General features: G+C 37.2%; 1 protein-coding gene and 1 long non-coding RNA gene across 4 annotated transcripts; one reads left to right on the top strand and one right to left on the bottom strand.

Annotated features, from left to right (window-relative positions):
• Window positions 1-2,566: 2,566 nt before the first annotated feature.
• On the bottom strand, window positions 2,567-11,385 carry LOC125591393. Of its 3 annotated transcripts, none has more exons than XR_007327384.1 (3): window positions 11,029-11,385; window positions 2,944-3,504; window positions 2,567-2,810 (listed from the first exon to the last, which is right to left on the bottom strand). It is a non-coding gene; the product is annotated as an uncharacterized LOC125591393 (long non-coding RNA). The 3 variants fall into 3 exon arrangements; XR_007327385.1 differs by having other exon boundaries at window positions 2,567-3,122; window positions 3,364-3,504; XR_007327383.1 differs by having other exon boundaries at window positions 2,567-3,504.
• A 773-nt stretch (window positions 11,386-12,158) lies between these two features.
• Window positions 12,159-12,907, top strand: LOC106378464. The gene is made up of 3 exons (XM_048766773.1): window positions 12,159-12,257; window positions 12,320-12,434; window positions 12,519-12,907. Exons 1-3 carry the CDS (start codon window positions 12,159-12,161, stop codon window positions 12,710-12,712), a joined length of 408 nt encoding a protein of 135 aa, XP_048622730.1. The 3' UTR covers window positions 12,713-12,907.
• The last annotated feature ends 2,174 nt before the right edge of the window (window positions 12,908-15,081 follow it).

The following is a 15,081-nucleotide window of genomic DNA, read 5'->3' as shown; positions in this document are numbered from 1 at the left end:
CAGTAATATATTCTTACTTTTAAAAAATTAAGAATCACCCAACAATTATGTTGTCAACGCTTAAAACACATTAACTATATTAAAAGGAACCGTTAAATTCCTTAAAAAATAATTTCAGTCCACTATGGAAGGCACGAGATACTACTTATTGAACCAAATGACGTGTCGAACCCGGACATGGAACCATGACCATGGTTAACAAAAACTCAAAATACATGTGTTATAATGAAGCCATTACACAATCTACACGTCACATATCAAACATACAATAGTACAAGCTTCTGTTGGGGCGTTAGAATAGAACAAAGAAAAAAAAAATTTTTGAACAACCTAGCCATAACAAAGTACCGCTTGCAATCGTTGTAAAATTGTTCTTTAAGGTTTTAAGCAACAAATGCCACTGACCAACAAAGAAAGAACAGGTCTGGGAAACCGTGAGCTTACCACGTCTCTCAATTTTCTCAACACCAGTTTCAAGATCATAGAAAGTATAGACCATAAATAATGTAAACTTTTTTATTCTTTCATATGATGCATTTGTAAAATAAACAAAAGAGTTTTTTTTTGGTTGAATAAATTTAACATTCAATTCATAAAAAAGAAAATTTTCTCAACACCTCGTAAAATTTTTTCTCAACACCTCATAAACCGTATCAATAACACAGTGTGTTGACCCCGCACGTTGCAGCGCACGGCCGCAGTCAGAAATGCCGAAAGTCCTACACTGCACTGATTTATGTGGAGAAATTATGGTACGTAGACTGCCAACTACAAGTTTGATTATGGAATATGTGACATGCTCCGATCTCCCAATGATGACAATGGTTGCATGTAACATAGATTCCATCTGAAATAACAAAAAGAAGTTCCACATGTAGGCTTATGTCAAAGCTTATGATCTCCTCATTTCTCACACAAATGAGGAACTACAACAATGAGGCTGTTAAAATGGAGGACTAACCCGCCTAGATTCTAAATACATGGAGCATTAAACATCATTTTATAGAATGTAACCACCAAACTTCACAGTTCATGTTATTGCCCACACTTAAAACTTAAACGCGGGGTCATTGGAACTAATGTTCCAACAAACTCAAATAGCGCCAAAGTATCACAAACAGAACTCCACAAATATATTGCAAACCTTATAATAAAGTCTGTTGGTAAACTTTCTTCAACATCCAACAATTGCAAACAAATAAATAAGAAGTTAAACTTATACAGCGATCCAAATTGGCACTTAAAAGTTAAAACAGAAACCTAACATAAAACCTAACATGTTATTTATAAATATTAAGCAGTAACAATTAATATCATATTTTTGTGCTACTTGCTTTTTTTTTTAAAGATAACAAATTGGTTTTTCTTTTTCGAATTGTTTAAATTGTAAAATCTAAGAAGAAATGTATTAACAACTATTAAATTCAAGAAAAGAAAATATTGTAAACAAAGTAAAATATTTTTTTTCTTTTATGAATGGTTTTAATATAGTAACAAATATATAATTTCTATAAAAAAGAATAGTAAAATTTGTAGTAAAAGTTATAATTAAAAATAAACTAAAAATTTCATTTAAGTTTTAAATACATTTGTATTATTTCGTTCATTTGCTTACCCGACCCTAGTGAGCTATATGTTTATGAAGGTCAGAGGGACCTCCGGCTTTCCCCTGTTTTGGCATCGTGTAGTAAAGATTCTTAACTTTGACGTATGGATTATTTATGTAATTCTTAATTAATATGCATCCTCGTGTTAGCTCTCTCCCGGTTAGTATCATTTGATACGAAAACATTGGAGTATGAGGCATTGACCATTCCTAGGATATTAGATTGGTTTCATTCTTGGTGAGTTGGGAAGCTTTGTTTCACAGTCGTAACTGGGGTAAGTTTCCTTCTCTTTGTGGTTATTATTACTTTGTGGGTGTCGCTTACTTTTTCCTTTTTATTTTTTTATTTATAGAGAATATGCTGGAGATTCCTGCAGCGGCTGTTTTTGATGAATGTATCGAGAAGACGTCCCAATCCTTGTGTAGTACTTGTTTCGAATGCTCATGCCTTTCCAATTGCTAATCCAGAAGATACAATCGTTGAGAGGTGATGAGATCCTACCACTATGAATTACGAAGTGTTAGCCAGGGATCCGAACGAGGGAGGTTATAGGGAAAAATCCTCTTTCTTAGGGCTAAGGTTCAGACTTTGATCAGCCAGCAAGAATCAGTGATCCAGAAGCTGAGGGTCACTGCTTGCTGAAAACTTATGTAACAGTGACTGGATAAGCGGATCTTGCATTGGAAGCCCAACGTCAGTGCCAATTGGTGATGGGGTCAACGATGATTCAAAAGAGCTTTATCCTATGACAGTTCCTGACAGAGGATTGATACTCGCTGGAGACCTATCTTGCTAATCGCCTCCCTTTTTTACTATTTTCACTAGGATAAGACTTGCTTGGTGAGTTCATTTGATTAATATTTTAAATAGATAGTATTGACAAATTATTTTTTATATTTGATCGATTTTTTTGTACATATACAATTATTTTTCTTTGTTGTTACTATATAATTTATGTCTGATGGGTAAACTCCATTTTTTTATTAGATAATGTGGACAATATATATATAGCCATATAGTACTATGTAACTATGTAAAGCAATGGTTCAATCTTATTCCTATATCTACATGATACTACATTGCTTTCATATCAATTAAGTAATAATAGTTACCAACCCTGAGTTGTTGTTTACTTTCTCTTGCTCAGAGTGGGAGAGTAACTTCTTTCTGCTCAGCTTGTGGTTGTTCGTTCGCCCACATGTTCTCATTATAAACAAAAAAACAACAACCGCTCAACATACTAGAAAAGTACAAATTTGTTGTCCATTTTCATGGAGTAATCTCTGAAACTCTGATAAATAAGTAAATACACATATTAAAAACCAGCCGTACTTACTTCTTTTCAACAGTGCTCTTCCCATAAAAATAATTGTCTTCCTCCTCCACTGGCTTGCCAAAGACACGATGCTCTGTAAAAGCAACCTCATCAAACTCCTCTGATAATTATTCTCGATCTATCAACTCCACTACAGCTCCAATAAACTGCTTCTATGTTTGCAGCACTTTCTGGAGAAGCTGATATACCAATTCCAATTAATATACACACAAAGAAACTGAAGAAATAAATAACTAAAATCAGTAAATTATCCGCGTGCCCGCGGATGAACAATCTTCTAGCAATGACAGATTAATTCATCAAGGCGCTCCAATAGCTGAATTAGCAAACACTCAAAATGAAATTTGACAAGAAACATAATCACCACATGACTATACAGCTACCAAATTCTATAAGTAATTGAATAATTAAGAAAAATACTTTCCATGTAGACTTCGACTATCTCAAATCCTCTTCGATGTTCTCTGTTCGTCTTCTCCTCCAAAGCCGTTGTGTTAGGGCATGAGTTCTCATAAACAGATCTTCTATAGTAAGCTTCTTAGCTTGACCCGTGCTCCCGTTCTACATGATGTAAATCGACAACAATCAATATCTAAGAAATAAAACAAAACCTAAATATCCTCAAAATCAGAAGCTTTATACACTACAAGAAAACATCAAGGATTCTGAGGGAAAAAATCGTCGGAATTTCGTCAGAATATCGTTATTCCGACGACATACCGACGAAACAAGTCCTCGGAAATAATTCCTCGGAATTTCTTCTTTCCTTGGAAATCCCTCGGAAATTTCCGACGGAATTCCGAGGAACCAAATTTCCGAGGAAATTCCGAGGATCACTAGTTTGTCGGAAATCTCCTCGGAATATACCGAGGGAGAACTTCGTCGGGATATTTCCTCGGAATTCATCGATCGTTGCGTTTTTGGACATATATACATCGATCGATCGGAATATACCGAGAGACATGTTCCTCGGAATATTCATGTCCCTCGGTATATTCCGAGAACATGTCTCTCGGTATATTCCGAGGAATATGTCCCTCGGAATATTCCGAGGAACATGTCAGTCGGAATATACCGAGGAACCGTTCCCTCGGTATATTCCGAACGTTTTTTTATAAACAGATCGATCGATGGACTTATGTCCAAAAACGCATCGATCGATCGAGTAAAAAATGAAATGAATTTCCTCGGAATGTAAAAAATATTAATTTTTTAAAAAAAATAAAATTATTGAAATTTAAATTCGAAAATATAAAATTAAAATTAAAATTGAAATCATATTAATTAATATTCAAAGTTTCACAAATAAAAATAAAACATTCCGAGTTTTTGGAAAAAAAAAAACTATGGGCCTGGCACGTCCGGGAACACCTCGTTCGGGTACATCCTCTGCATCATCTCCATCATTTGCTGGTTCAGCCTCCTCTGTGCCTCATAGCCCGCCTGTTGAGCCGCCATCTGGGTCTCCAACAAAGATATGCGATCATCCTTGTCCTTCAACTGAGCCGTAAGTACTTCTGGATCAACAAAGGGCGGTGGTGCAGAAGAAGGAGGAACCGACCGGGTGCGACGACCCAAACCGACCAAACGTCCATTCTTCTTTGGAACCGACTGAATAGAAAATAGCCAAATTTACAAATTTAAACCAAGAAATAAATGAATTGAACTTAAAAAAAAAAAAGAACTTACGGATTCAACAATTTCGTTGATTCGAAACCGGGACAAGTTGGTCGAAGCCGTCGAAGCGTCATCCTCGGTTTGAAGCTGAGACACTTCGTCTACCACCTGAGTTTGGACCAGGTCGACCACGCCCCTCACAAGACCGTCATCAATCTGGCCGGTCTTCTTGTTGGTATACGCCCTTCTTATTAGGGCGAGATCATCAACCGGCTCGCCATCATTTTCTTCCGCCTTGAAAAAAACATAAATTAAAGAAACATTAGAAATTAGAAGAAATGCACAATAAATTAAAATTCTGAAACTCAAATAATTGAAGAAAAAACGGTTGAACTTACCATGCGATCTCCCAGAGTGGCAATAGATTGAGCACCCAAGTTATGCTTGTAGATGCCCTTCCCTTTACGGTCGCTCCTGCGGTTGGTGGAGTTGGTGGAAGAAGTTTCTTTCGTCTCTTCCTTATTCCAATGCGCACACAACTCCTTCCAGACCGTGTCGTTCATCGACTTTGGGACCTTTTAATAAAAAAAAAAATAGTTTAATAAATTAAAAAATAGTTTAATAAATTAAAAAATTGTTTAATAAATTAAATCGAACCTTATTGATTTCCCACTTCTTCTTCCACTCGTGGATCTGCTTCCCATAGTTGTCCATTACTTTATGGACGAAGTGGTGATAGATAAAGAGCGTCTCATCAGAATTCCAGTTGAACTCTTGCCGAAAAAAAAACACAATTAGTAGAAAATTTATATTAAAGATTAAAAATATAAGTAAAAAATTAGAATACTTCCCGCAAACTGACGAAACCACAGAACCTGTTTGTCGGTAGGGAAGTGAGTGAAAGTCGGATGTCCCCTGTCGAGGGCCGAGTACATCATACGGTTGATCCATGCGCTGATCCCGTTCCCGGATCGGTTGAACCTAATAAAAAGAACAAACGGTTAATAATGAATCCAAATTTAAAGAAAAAAAATGTTTAATTACCATGTTTGACCCCGTCCATGTGGATACGGAGTGAGATACGGAAGATGGTCACGACCGGGCTGTTGAACCAACTCCGCAACACTCATCACTCCCGGAGGACCCGGAGGAACAGGAGCGGATGCAGCAGCGGGAGCGAGAGGAGCAGGAGCGGGTGCAGCAGAGTGAGATGTATGGTTGGAGCTGTGGGGCGAAGGAGAATCCTGAAAATGGCTGGAATCCCGAGACTGGCTCCCCGTACCACCACGACCACGACGCTGTCTAGGGCGGGTCTGATCATCATGAGACATGTAAATTAAAAAAAAATATTTAATAAATACAGAAATATATAAATTAATTAAAAAAAAAAAAATCCCAAATAATTTAATCACAAAAAAAGATTTATATATATTAAAAATATTTAATAAATATATAAAAATAGTTCTAATAAACAAAAAATAGTTTTAATAAATAAAAAATAGATTAATAATTACAAAAAATAGTTTTAATAATATATATATATATATATATTAAAAATATTTTTAAATCCCAAATAATAGTTTTTAATCACAAAAAAAGTTTTATAGATATTTAAAATGTTTTGTAAAATCCAAAAAAATTGAATTTATATACAAAAAAGATTTTGTAAAATCCAAAAAATCGAATTTATATAGAAAAATCGTTTTGTAAAATACAAAAATCGATTTTATATACAAAAATAGATTTTATAAATACAAAAAAATAAAAAAATTATAAAAAAATTCTAAATCAATTCAACAAAACAAATTATTCAACCAAATCACAACTCTAAACCTATTATACAACCAAATCACAATCCTAACCAATCACCCTAACAAAAATCTATCAAAATTACACAAAAACCTAACAAATAGAACCTAAGAGAGTGGGATAGGGTCCTTACATGATTTGTGTAAGAGAAGGGGGAGATCGCCAGAGATATCGTCGGATTTCAGGGGGAAATCGCCGGAGAGAAGAGAGGAGTCGCGCAGAGGAAGAAGAGAGAAATGGGGAAGAAGAAGGGGCTCGTGGTTATAAAACCTAGGGTCCGACGGACATTTTCCGTCGGAATTCCGACCGCGCTATTTTATTTTCTTTTCTATTCTAACGTTTATGGTCTTATTTTCTGTTAATTTTGAACTTAGTTTTTATTTTTATTTTTTTTCTTAATTATGAGTTCGTATTTCTTTTACATGGTTTCTTCGTTTTATTTGGTTGTGTTTTGAGTAGTTTTTAATTCGTATTCAGCTTTGCCTTGCTAGATAAACCAAATAACTAATATCCGAGGAAAGAGGGTATATCAAGTGTTCCTCGAAATTTCCTCGGTATTTCTTTAAAAAAAAAAAAAAAAATCAATGGTAGTCTGTTTCCGAGTCATCATCACCAGATGAATCTGAATCTGGATCTTGGTGAAACTCTCCAATCACTGGTTCATCCTCTACGTGAACGACGGCTTCCTCTCCAAAGTCGGTTAAATCGACTACAAGGCCAACTCCAGCTAAATCTTCTGCTGCACTTAAGTTGCCGGATGTGCTTGGTTGTAGTGGGTCTTCCAGCTCAGAACTTCCCTGAACTCGGCCTCTCGGGTTGAGTCTTGTAACAGTAACCCATGGAGCATCTCTGTTCCTTACCCGGGGGTACTTGATATAACAAACCTGTAACATTTAGAAAAATTATAAATTAATACACATGAGTATGAATCATTCTGAATAATTAACATTTAATTACCTGATCGGCCTGAGAAGCAAGAATGAAAGGATCATAATATTGCAGCTTTCGCCTCGAATTTACTGATGTAACACCAAATGCATCTGTTCTCACACCTCGATCGGGAGTGTTGTCGTGCCAATCACAATAGAAAACAGTACAGCGCAATCCAACCATGCCCAAATACTTGATTTCCAAAATCTCATGTATGTGTCCGTAGTATACATCATCTCCTGATGCAGAACAAACGCCAGCATCATAAGTCGTACTCGAACGTCTCCTCTTCTGAGTTGTGAATGCATATCCTCGAGTACAAAATCTCGGATATGACTTCACAACAAAGTTTGGTCCAACGACCATCTCACGTATCCAATCGTCAAATGTTTCACCTCTGGCCAAACCAGCAGACACCTATTAATAGCACATATATATATGTTATATCAATAAATGTGAATTAGTATAAATATGTGATAAAATATATTTTAATTTGTTTAAAGCACTCACATAAGTAAACATCCATCCACTAAATTCTCTCTGCTTCATTTCTTCTAGTTCGTCCTCTGTGGCGTATCTATACTCGAACTGCTTTTCTGCCATGAAAATCATGTATATGATGACAATAATGTAATTAATTAAGATTTAAATTTCAACTTGTTAAAATAAAAATTTGTAAGCTCATTTATTTACCTCTCATATTGAAGAACGTCTTCGCAATTGGTGAGCAAATATGTTTGCAAATGACTGCGCTCCTGCTCAGTAAGTCGATGGTCCTTTGGTTTTCCGCTAAGTCGTCCAACGTCTGTGAAAATGTCTGGAACCGTAACATGATATGTTGCCCGTTCGCCTCTATCATCATGCCGAGCAGGTCTTCTGTTTTTGGTCTGAACTTCTGCTGGAAAGTAGTACTCGGCAAAGTTTGAAGTTTCTTCATTGATCTTCTGTGCGACTATAGAACCTTCCACCCTACTTAAATTTTTCACCATCTTCTTCAAATGGAACATATACCACTCATACAAATACATCCATCTATACTGCACAGGACCACCAAGTTCCAATTCTCTTGCCAGGTGAATAACAAGATGCTCCATAACATCAAAAAATGAGGGAGGAAATATCTTCTCAAGGTTGCACTGAATCACGGCTATGTTAGTCTTCAAATTTTCAATACCTTCAAGAGTCACTGATCTCGTGCATAAATCGCGGAAGAAACCACTTATCCCTGCAATTGCTTCATGAACATTTCGTGGTAATAGTTCCTTGAAGGCGAACGGAAGGAGGCGCTGCATCATTACATGGCAATCGTGGCTTTTCAAGCTAGTAAACTTTCCTTCCTTTCTGTCGATACAGTTACGCAAATTTGATGCGTAACCGTCTGGAAATTCCACATCGTTTGAAATCCAATCAAAGAACGCATCTTTTCCCTCTGCATCAAGTCGGTATATGGGAAAAGGAGCCCTACCATTCTCATCAACATGAAGTTCTGAACGAGCACATATATCGACTAAATCCAGTCTTGACTTCAAATTATCCTTTGTTTTACCTTGAACATTAAGGATCGTGTTCATGAGATTGTCAAAAAAGTTCTTCTCAATATGCATGACATCTAAATTATGCCTTAGCAGATGATCCTCCCAGTATGGCAGATCCCAGAAAATACTTTTTTTGTTCCAGTTATGTAGTTCTCCAACATCATCTACCGGAAAACGCTCATGTCCACCGACGTCTGGCGTCCTTTCTGCACCAAAATCTCTTAGTTGTATCTTCAAATCTTTCCCACAAATTTCCGGAGGTGGACTGTCAAACACCCTCTTGTTCTTCGTAAACAAATTCCTACTCCTACGATATGGATGATCAGGTGGTAGGAATCTCCTGTGACAGTCAAACCAACACGTTTTCCTTCCGTGTTTTAGTTGGAAAGCATCAGTGTTATCTTGACAATATGGACATGATAGCCTTCCATGCGTTGTCCATCCAGACAACATACCATATGCTGGAAAATAACTTATTGTCCACATTAGTACTGCCCGCATTTGAAAGTTTTCTTTACACGAAACATCGTATGTTTCAGCACCTTGAGCCCATAGTTGTTGCAACTCATATATTAGTGGCTGAAGAAACACATCAAGTGATCTCTTAGGATGCTCTGGTCCGGGAACGAGAATCGAGAGAAACAAAAACTCTCGTCGCAAGCACAAGTTTGGGGGTAGGTTATATGGTGTAAGAATGACGGGCTATAGAGAATACTGTCTTCCACTCTTGCCAAACGGACTGAAACCATCAGTACATAATCCAAGGTAGACATTTCTTCTCTCATACGCAAAGTCGGGATACTTTGATTGGAAATGCTTCCACGCTTTTGCATCTGAAGGATGTCTGATCTCACCATCTGTTGAGTGCTCCGCATGCCATCTCATTGGTTGCGCTGTGCGTTCAGACAGATACAACCTCTGCAACATTTCCGTCAAAGGTAAATACCACATCCTTTTATATGGCACTGGAACTCTTCCACTCGTATCTTTATAACGAGGTTTTCCACAAAATTTGCATGTAACCCGCTGTTCATCCGCCCTCCAATAAATCATGCAGTTGTCGCTGCATACATCTATTACCTGATACGATAAACCAAGACCAGCTACGAGTTTTTGAACCTCGTAGTATGAACCAGGAGCTACATTATCCTCGGGTAGAATACCTTTTACAAAATCAACAATCACATCCACACAGTCTTCAGCCAAATTATAATCTGTTTTAATGCCCATCAATCTTGTAGCAGATGATAAAGCTGAATGACCATCTCTGCAACCTTCGTACAATGGTTGCTTTCCAGCATCCAACATATCATAAAATCTCCTAGCTTCTGCATTGGGTAAATCTTCCCCTCTAAAATGATCATTTACCATCTGCTCAGTACCTACACCATAATCTACATCCGTTCTAATTGGTTCTTCTAATCTAACCGCTGGCTGAGGTTCGCTAGTACTACCATGTTCATAATCAGTTTCCCCATGATGATACCAAATTTTGTAACTTCGTGTAAACCCACTCAAATATAGATGAGTCCAAACATCCCACTCTTTAATAACCTTTCTATTTTTACAATTAGAGCAAGGACATCTTAACATACCTGTTTTTGCTTCCGGTTGTCGGTGAACTAACCCCATGAATTCGGTTATACCTCGTTGGTATTCTTCCGTAAGCAATCTCGTGTTCGGATCCAAATGAGGTCGATCGATCCAAGAACGAAAATAATTTGAAGAAGACATATTTTTTATGAATCAAATTCGTGTGTAAATAGAGTAAGAGGGAGGATGAAGATATTGAGTGAATGAAGAGGAAGATGAGTGCTTGTATTTATAGTTTAAATCCTGCCGACAGACCGAGGAAATTCCGACGGAATTCCGACGGAAAAGGCTAGTTCGTCGGAATTTCCTCGGAATTTTGTAAAATCTCCCAACGGCTCTCCAACGGCTATAATATTTCCACGGAATTCATCGGTTTTTTCCGAGGAACACATATTTCCTCGGAATTTCCTCGAAATATTCCGACGGAATGATGTTTCCTCGGAATTCCGTCGGTATATTCCGAGGAAATTCCGAGGAAACACAAAATTTGGTTTTCTCGAGGAAATTCCTCGGGATATTACGAGAATTTCTTTTTCCGTCGGAATGTCCGTCAGAATATGGTTGTTTTCTTGTAGTGATATATGTATAGTTTTTCACTTACGATCTGCATACATATTCTTAGTTTTGATCCAGAAACATAAGAACATGTGGTCTGGATCTTAGCTTTGTTTTGATCGAAAAATAAGTCTGTTTCTTTTCGTCGGTGACACAAAACTGTTTGTTTGTTCCCGGAAAAGAAAACAGATACCTAATGGGGTTTTTGACACATCAAACAATTTTTTTTGAGCCCAAATAACGTTATACCTCAGCGCAAATCATAATCTTAATTTCATTTTCATTAATGAAAATTGTGATTATTATTTTCTTTAGAAAAATGATTTAAGAAAATATATTAGGGCAATTCTCTAAATTAGATCTTTTTAAGTTTTTGTCACAAAAATAGACCTCAAAAACTAAAATAACTAAAATAACATTTTTTATTTTGAAAATTTTAAAAAAAAATTAAAAAAAAATTGAATTCATATCCCCAAAACTCCACTTTTCAACTCTAAACCCTAAACTCTAAACCTTAAACCCTAAACCTAAAACCCTAAACCCTAAACTCCACCCCTTAACTCTAAACCCTAATGTCTAGATTAATTAACCCTAGAGGTATAAGTGTATATTCACTCTTTTGATAAAACATTTAAGTCTATTTTGGTCATTTTCATTTTTAAAGTCTATATTTGTGACAAAAAAAATTTTAGGTCTATCCTAGAGAATTTTCTCAATATTATATTATATATTGTTAAAAAAATATGTCTTCTTTATTTAGGTACAAACATAAAATTCACAATAATTATAGATATAGATTTTGTTTATAAAATCGTTAAAATTGATAGCATATTATCATTTACTAAACAATTAACATTTCAATATGTACTTTTTTAAAAAAAAAATAGAAGACTTAAAATGGAAAACAAATAAAAATTTATAAAAAAATAAAAATTAATATGGTGATACAACTGTATTACAAAATGGTTTTGCATCTTAAATATATGAGATGTTCATATAGAAAACAAAAATCAACATATATAAAAATACTTAACATCCGCACGGGCGTGCGGGTAAATCTCTAGTAATAATTAAAAAAGTTCTTTGTGTAAAGGACCCCAGTAAGTTTTTCTGACTTTTTCTATTTGGATTTGGAAATATATCACATCTCTATTGTGAAATCTATTGTTTCCTTTCATGTGTGGTTATAACATTTACGTGACTAAGAAAAACTATAAAGATCACCCTAGTCCCACACAGATACTTCAGATTTCAAACTTTGGATCTACTCTTGCGGTGTATTCAACTGATAGTTTTAGGTGAGTGTTATATAACCAAACTTCTTTAAGCACTGAGAGTTTCTCGTTCGAATTCACTCACGGCCGTTTGATTCAGTCATAGACGAAGAAAAAAGAGAGTCATCTTCGGAGCACGAGACTCAAGTATCCAACATCCGGTGGCATCTAGCAGAAGGTAGTTATGAATTTTAACTAGAAAAGAGAAAAAAAAAAGAAAAAGAGTAATGAGATGAAGTAATTGGAATGGTTGTTGGCTCAGGTGGTTTCGAGGAGTTCAAGCTGTTGGAGAGGCTTGGGGAAGGGAAAAAGGCAACTGCCGTTATAGGAGAGGTGGCGGATGAGCTGGGGACGGAGCTGGTAGTGATGAGCATGGAAGCCATCCACTCCAAGTTCATCGACGCCAATTTACTTGCTGAGTTCATCCCCTGCCCCGTCCTCCTCTTGCCCTTATGAATTATTATTATTATTAACCCATCCAAATCCTTAATCCAAATATTTACTGTCTTGTCTCTCCTCCTACGCTTCCTTGACTATTTCTCAATCCTTCTTTTCTTTTCATGTATTCTCCCTGGAAGAGACTAGAGAGAGTGTGTCGAAATGTGTAATGCACATCTTCTGTATGTTTTTATTATGATGGTTCTGTGTGTCCGTTGTGGTTGTTCTTCGCAAGCCATAGTCCGTCATAAATTAGTTTACTCACTCTAGTTATTAGGACAAAAGGTCTCCTTATAATGACAAATTTGCTGGCTGGCACGAATGTACACTGGAAGTTTGGTTTTGTATGATCAGATAATATATTTTAGGAGGGATTGACCAGCAACTGCCGTATGTCATTCTGGTTTCATCTTTATTTTGATTTGCATGTTACCTAGCTAGCCTTGTCGTCAATGCTTGTTTGGTTACCTACAGCCTTTTTCTCTTTTCAACATGCTAGCTACATAAGTATAATGCATGCTTCTGGAACTCCTCCCAGTTCCAGTCTCAACGCCAATGCTGGCCCGAGTGCTTCCAGTACCAGTAACGCTGCACCTTTGAACACAAGAGAGATCAGAATCACAGCCAAGGGAGCGGCTCTTACGGTTCAGGAACTAGCCAGTCCCGTAATTCTCAAAGGTATCGCGACAGCAGCTCTTACCCTCGTGGGGATGATGACACTGCAGATCTCTGCTAATGGGGCCACCATTAAAATGGCTAAACAGTAGATTGTGGAAATTAAGGTATTCTGATTAATGGATTCAAAATAAGATGAGAAGTAAAGTGATAGTCAGAAAGGCTAAATAGTAAATTGTGGATGAAATTTGTAGGATAAAGCATTAACTAGGAGGAGGCAAGGCGATTGGGACAAGTATTAGCAGAGAGGATCCATGGCAGAAGTGGAGGCGTTCCGTATCTCCTTCCTTTGCGTCGTGCGTGAATGTCAATAGAAGAGGAGGGAAAAGAGTTCTTGCCAAGGCCACCACCCTCTTTCTTCCACTGGTTTTATGCTTACATAGTATGTGTATATTATTTATGTACATAATAAGCTCGTAGTCATTCGAGCTTTGTTTTTCATATAAAATGAAAATGATATCATTATAATTATGTGTGCTGATAAGAATTCGTTCGTTCGCCCTAGAGAGAATATAGACAAGCAGCCGCCGCTCTCATCCCTCGACGCCGGTGAGGCCCATGGCCGCCGGCGTCGGGACCTCTGTTCCGTCTATGTCTGTTTAACGTCTTCTCATTTCGTCATCGTCATCTTAAGCTTCTGGACTCGTTCTCTCGTCGTCACTCACGCCGCTGCTTCCTTGGATCCTTGGAAGACTTCAGTCTTTGTTAATCCGTCAAATATTTAAGTTGATATCTTTTATTTACTGCAGACTAGAGTGATCAACTTTGTTCAGAAGGACTTTGGTGAAATGTTTCCACGAGGGGACTTTGATGTAGAGGACTCAGCTGAGGAGAACATAATGAAAGTCATGTTTAATGCGAAACCTAAATGGAAGTGGACCATTGATTGCAAGGAAGTCACCGATACTAACCCATTGTGAAGAAGGAAGTGAGTGCAGCGGAGATAGAGAGTGGTGTGACGGAAGAAAGTGGAAGACCTCAGAAGAAAGCTCGTAAAAAGGCTTATGTTGAGGCACGTGCAGAGGCTAGTAAAGTTCGTCATACAGAGGCTCGTTCACAGGCTTCTACAACTGTTGGTGGGATGACCAAAGAGCAGATTGAAAAAAAACTTCAGGGACATAGCTGATGCCATGAGGGATGAGTTTGAGATGTGTCTTAAGGAGATCAAGTTGCTGGGGGATATGGTGTAAGCTGTTGAGAAGAAGGTGGGAATCACCAAAAAGGGACTGCATCTAATGATCTTCAAATCACAACTTCAAGTCCGCCAAAACGTGTGCACGAACCCGGAGTTAGCACCAAAACCTCTCCCAAAATCACAGAGAAGAGATTCACTAGGCAAAGTGTTAGGAATAAGAACTGATGTGCTTTGTTACTTGTGTGTGCTTGGATGAACCATTGTATGTCAGAACATGTGTGCTTTGTTTCTTTTTTTTTCCTTCAAACAGCTATTCTATTACTCAAGGTTGAGGTGGTCTGAGAAACCAGACCGGAACAGAACAATTCCAATGTAGTATTTCTAGTGTGCTTGGAACTTTGCTTATGTATGGATTTTGTTTGATGTGTGAATTGGATCTTTGGTTAATATTTTATAAACCCATCTTGTACATCAAAATTGCAGAGTGAAAGTGTGAATGAGGCGAAAGCAGAACAGAATGACGCCCAAGAACCGAGTGGGTCCCCAAAACTGAGTTCCTCGAAAGAGCTGAGTCTTC

This window comes from Brassica napus, chromosome C8, assembly GCF_020379485.1.
Source record: "Brassica napus cultivar Da-Ae chromosome C8, Da-Ae, whole genome shotgun sequence".
In the NCBI taxonomy this organism is placed as follows: domain Eukaryota; kingdom Viridiplantae; phylum Streptophyta; class Magnoliopsida; order Brassicales; family Brassicaceae; genus Brassica; species Brassica napus.
Note: the sequence above shows the minus strand (reverse complement) of the source record. Positions and strands in the feature narration are given on the sequence as shown.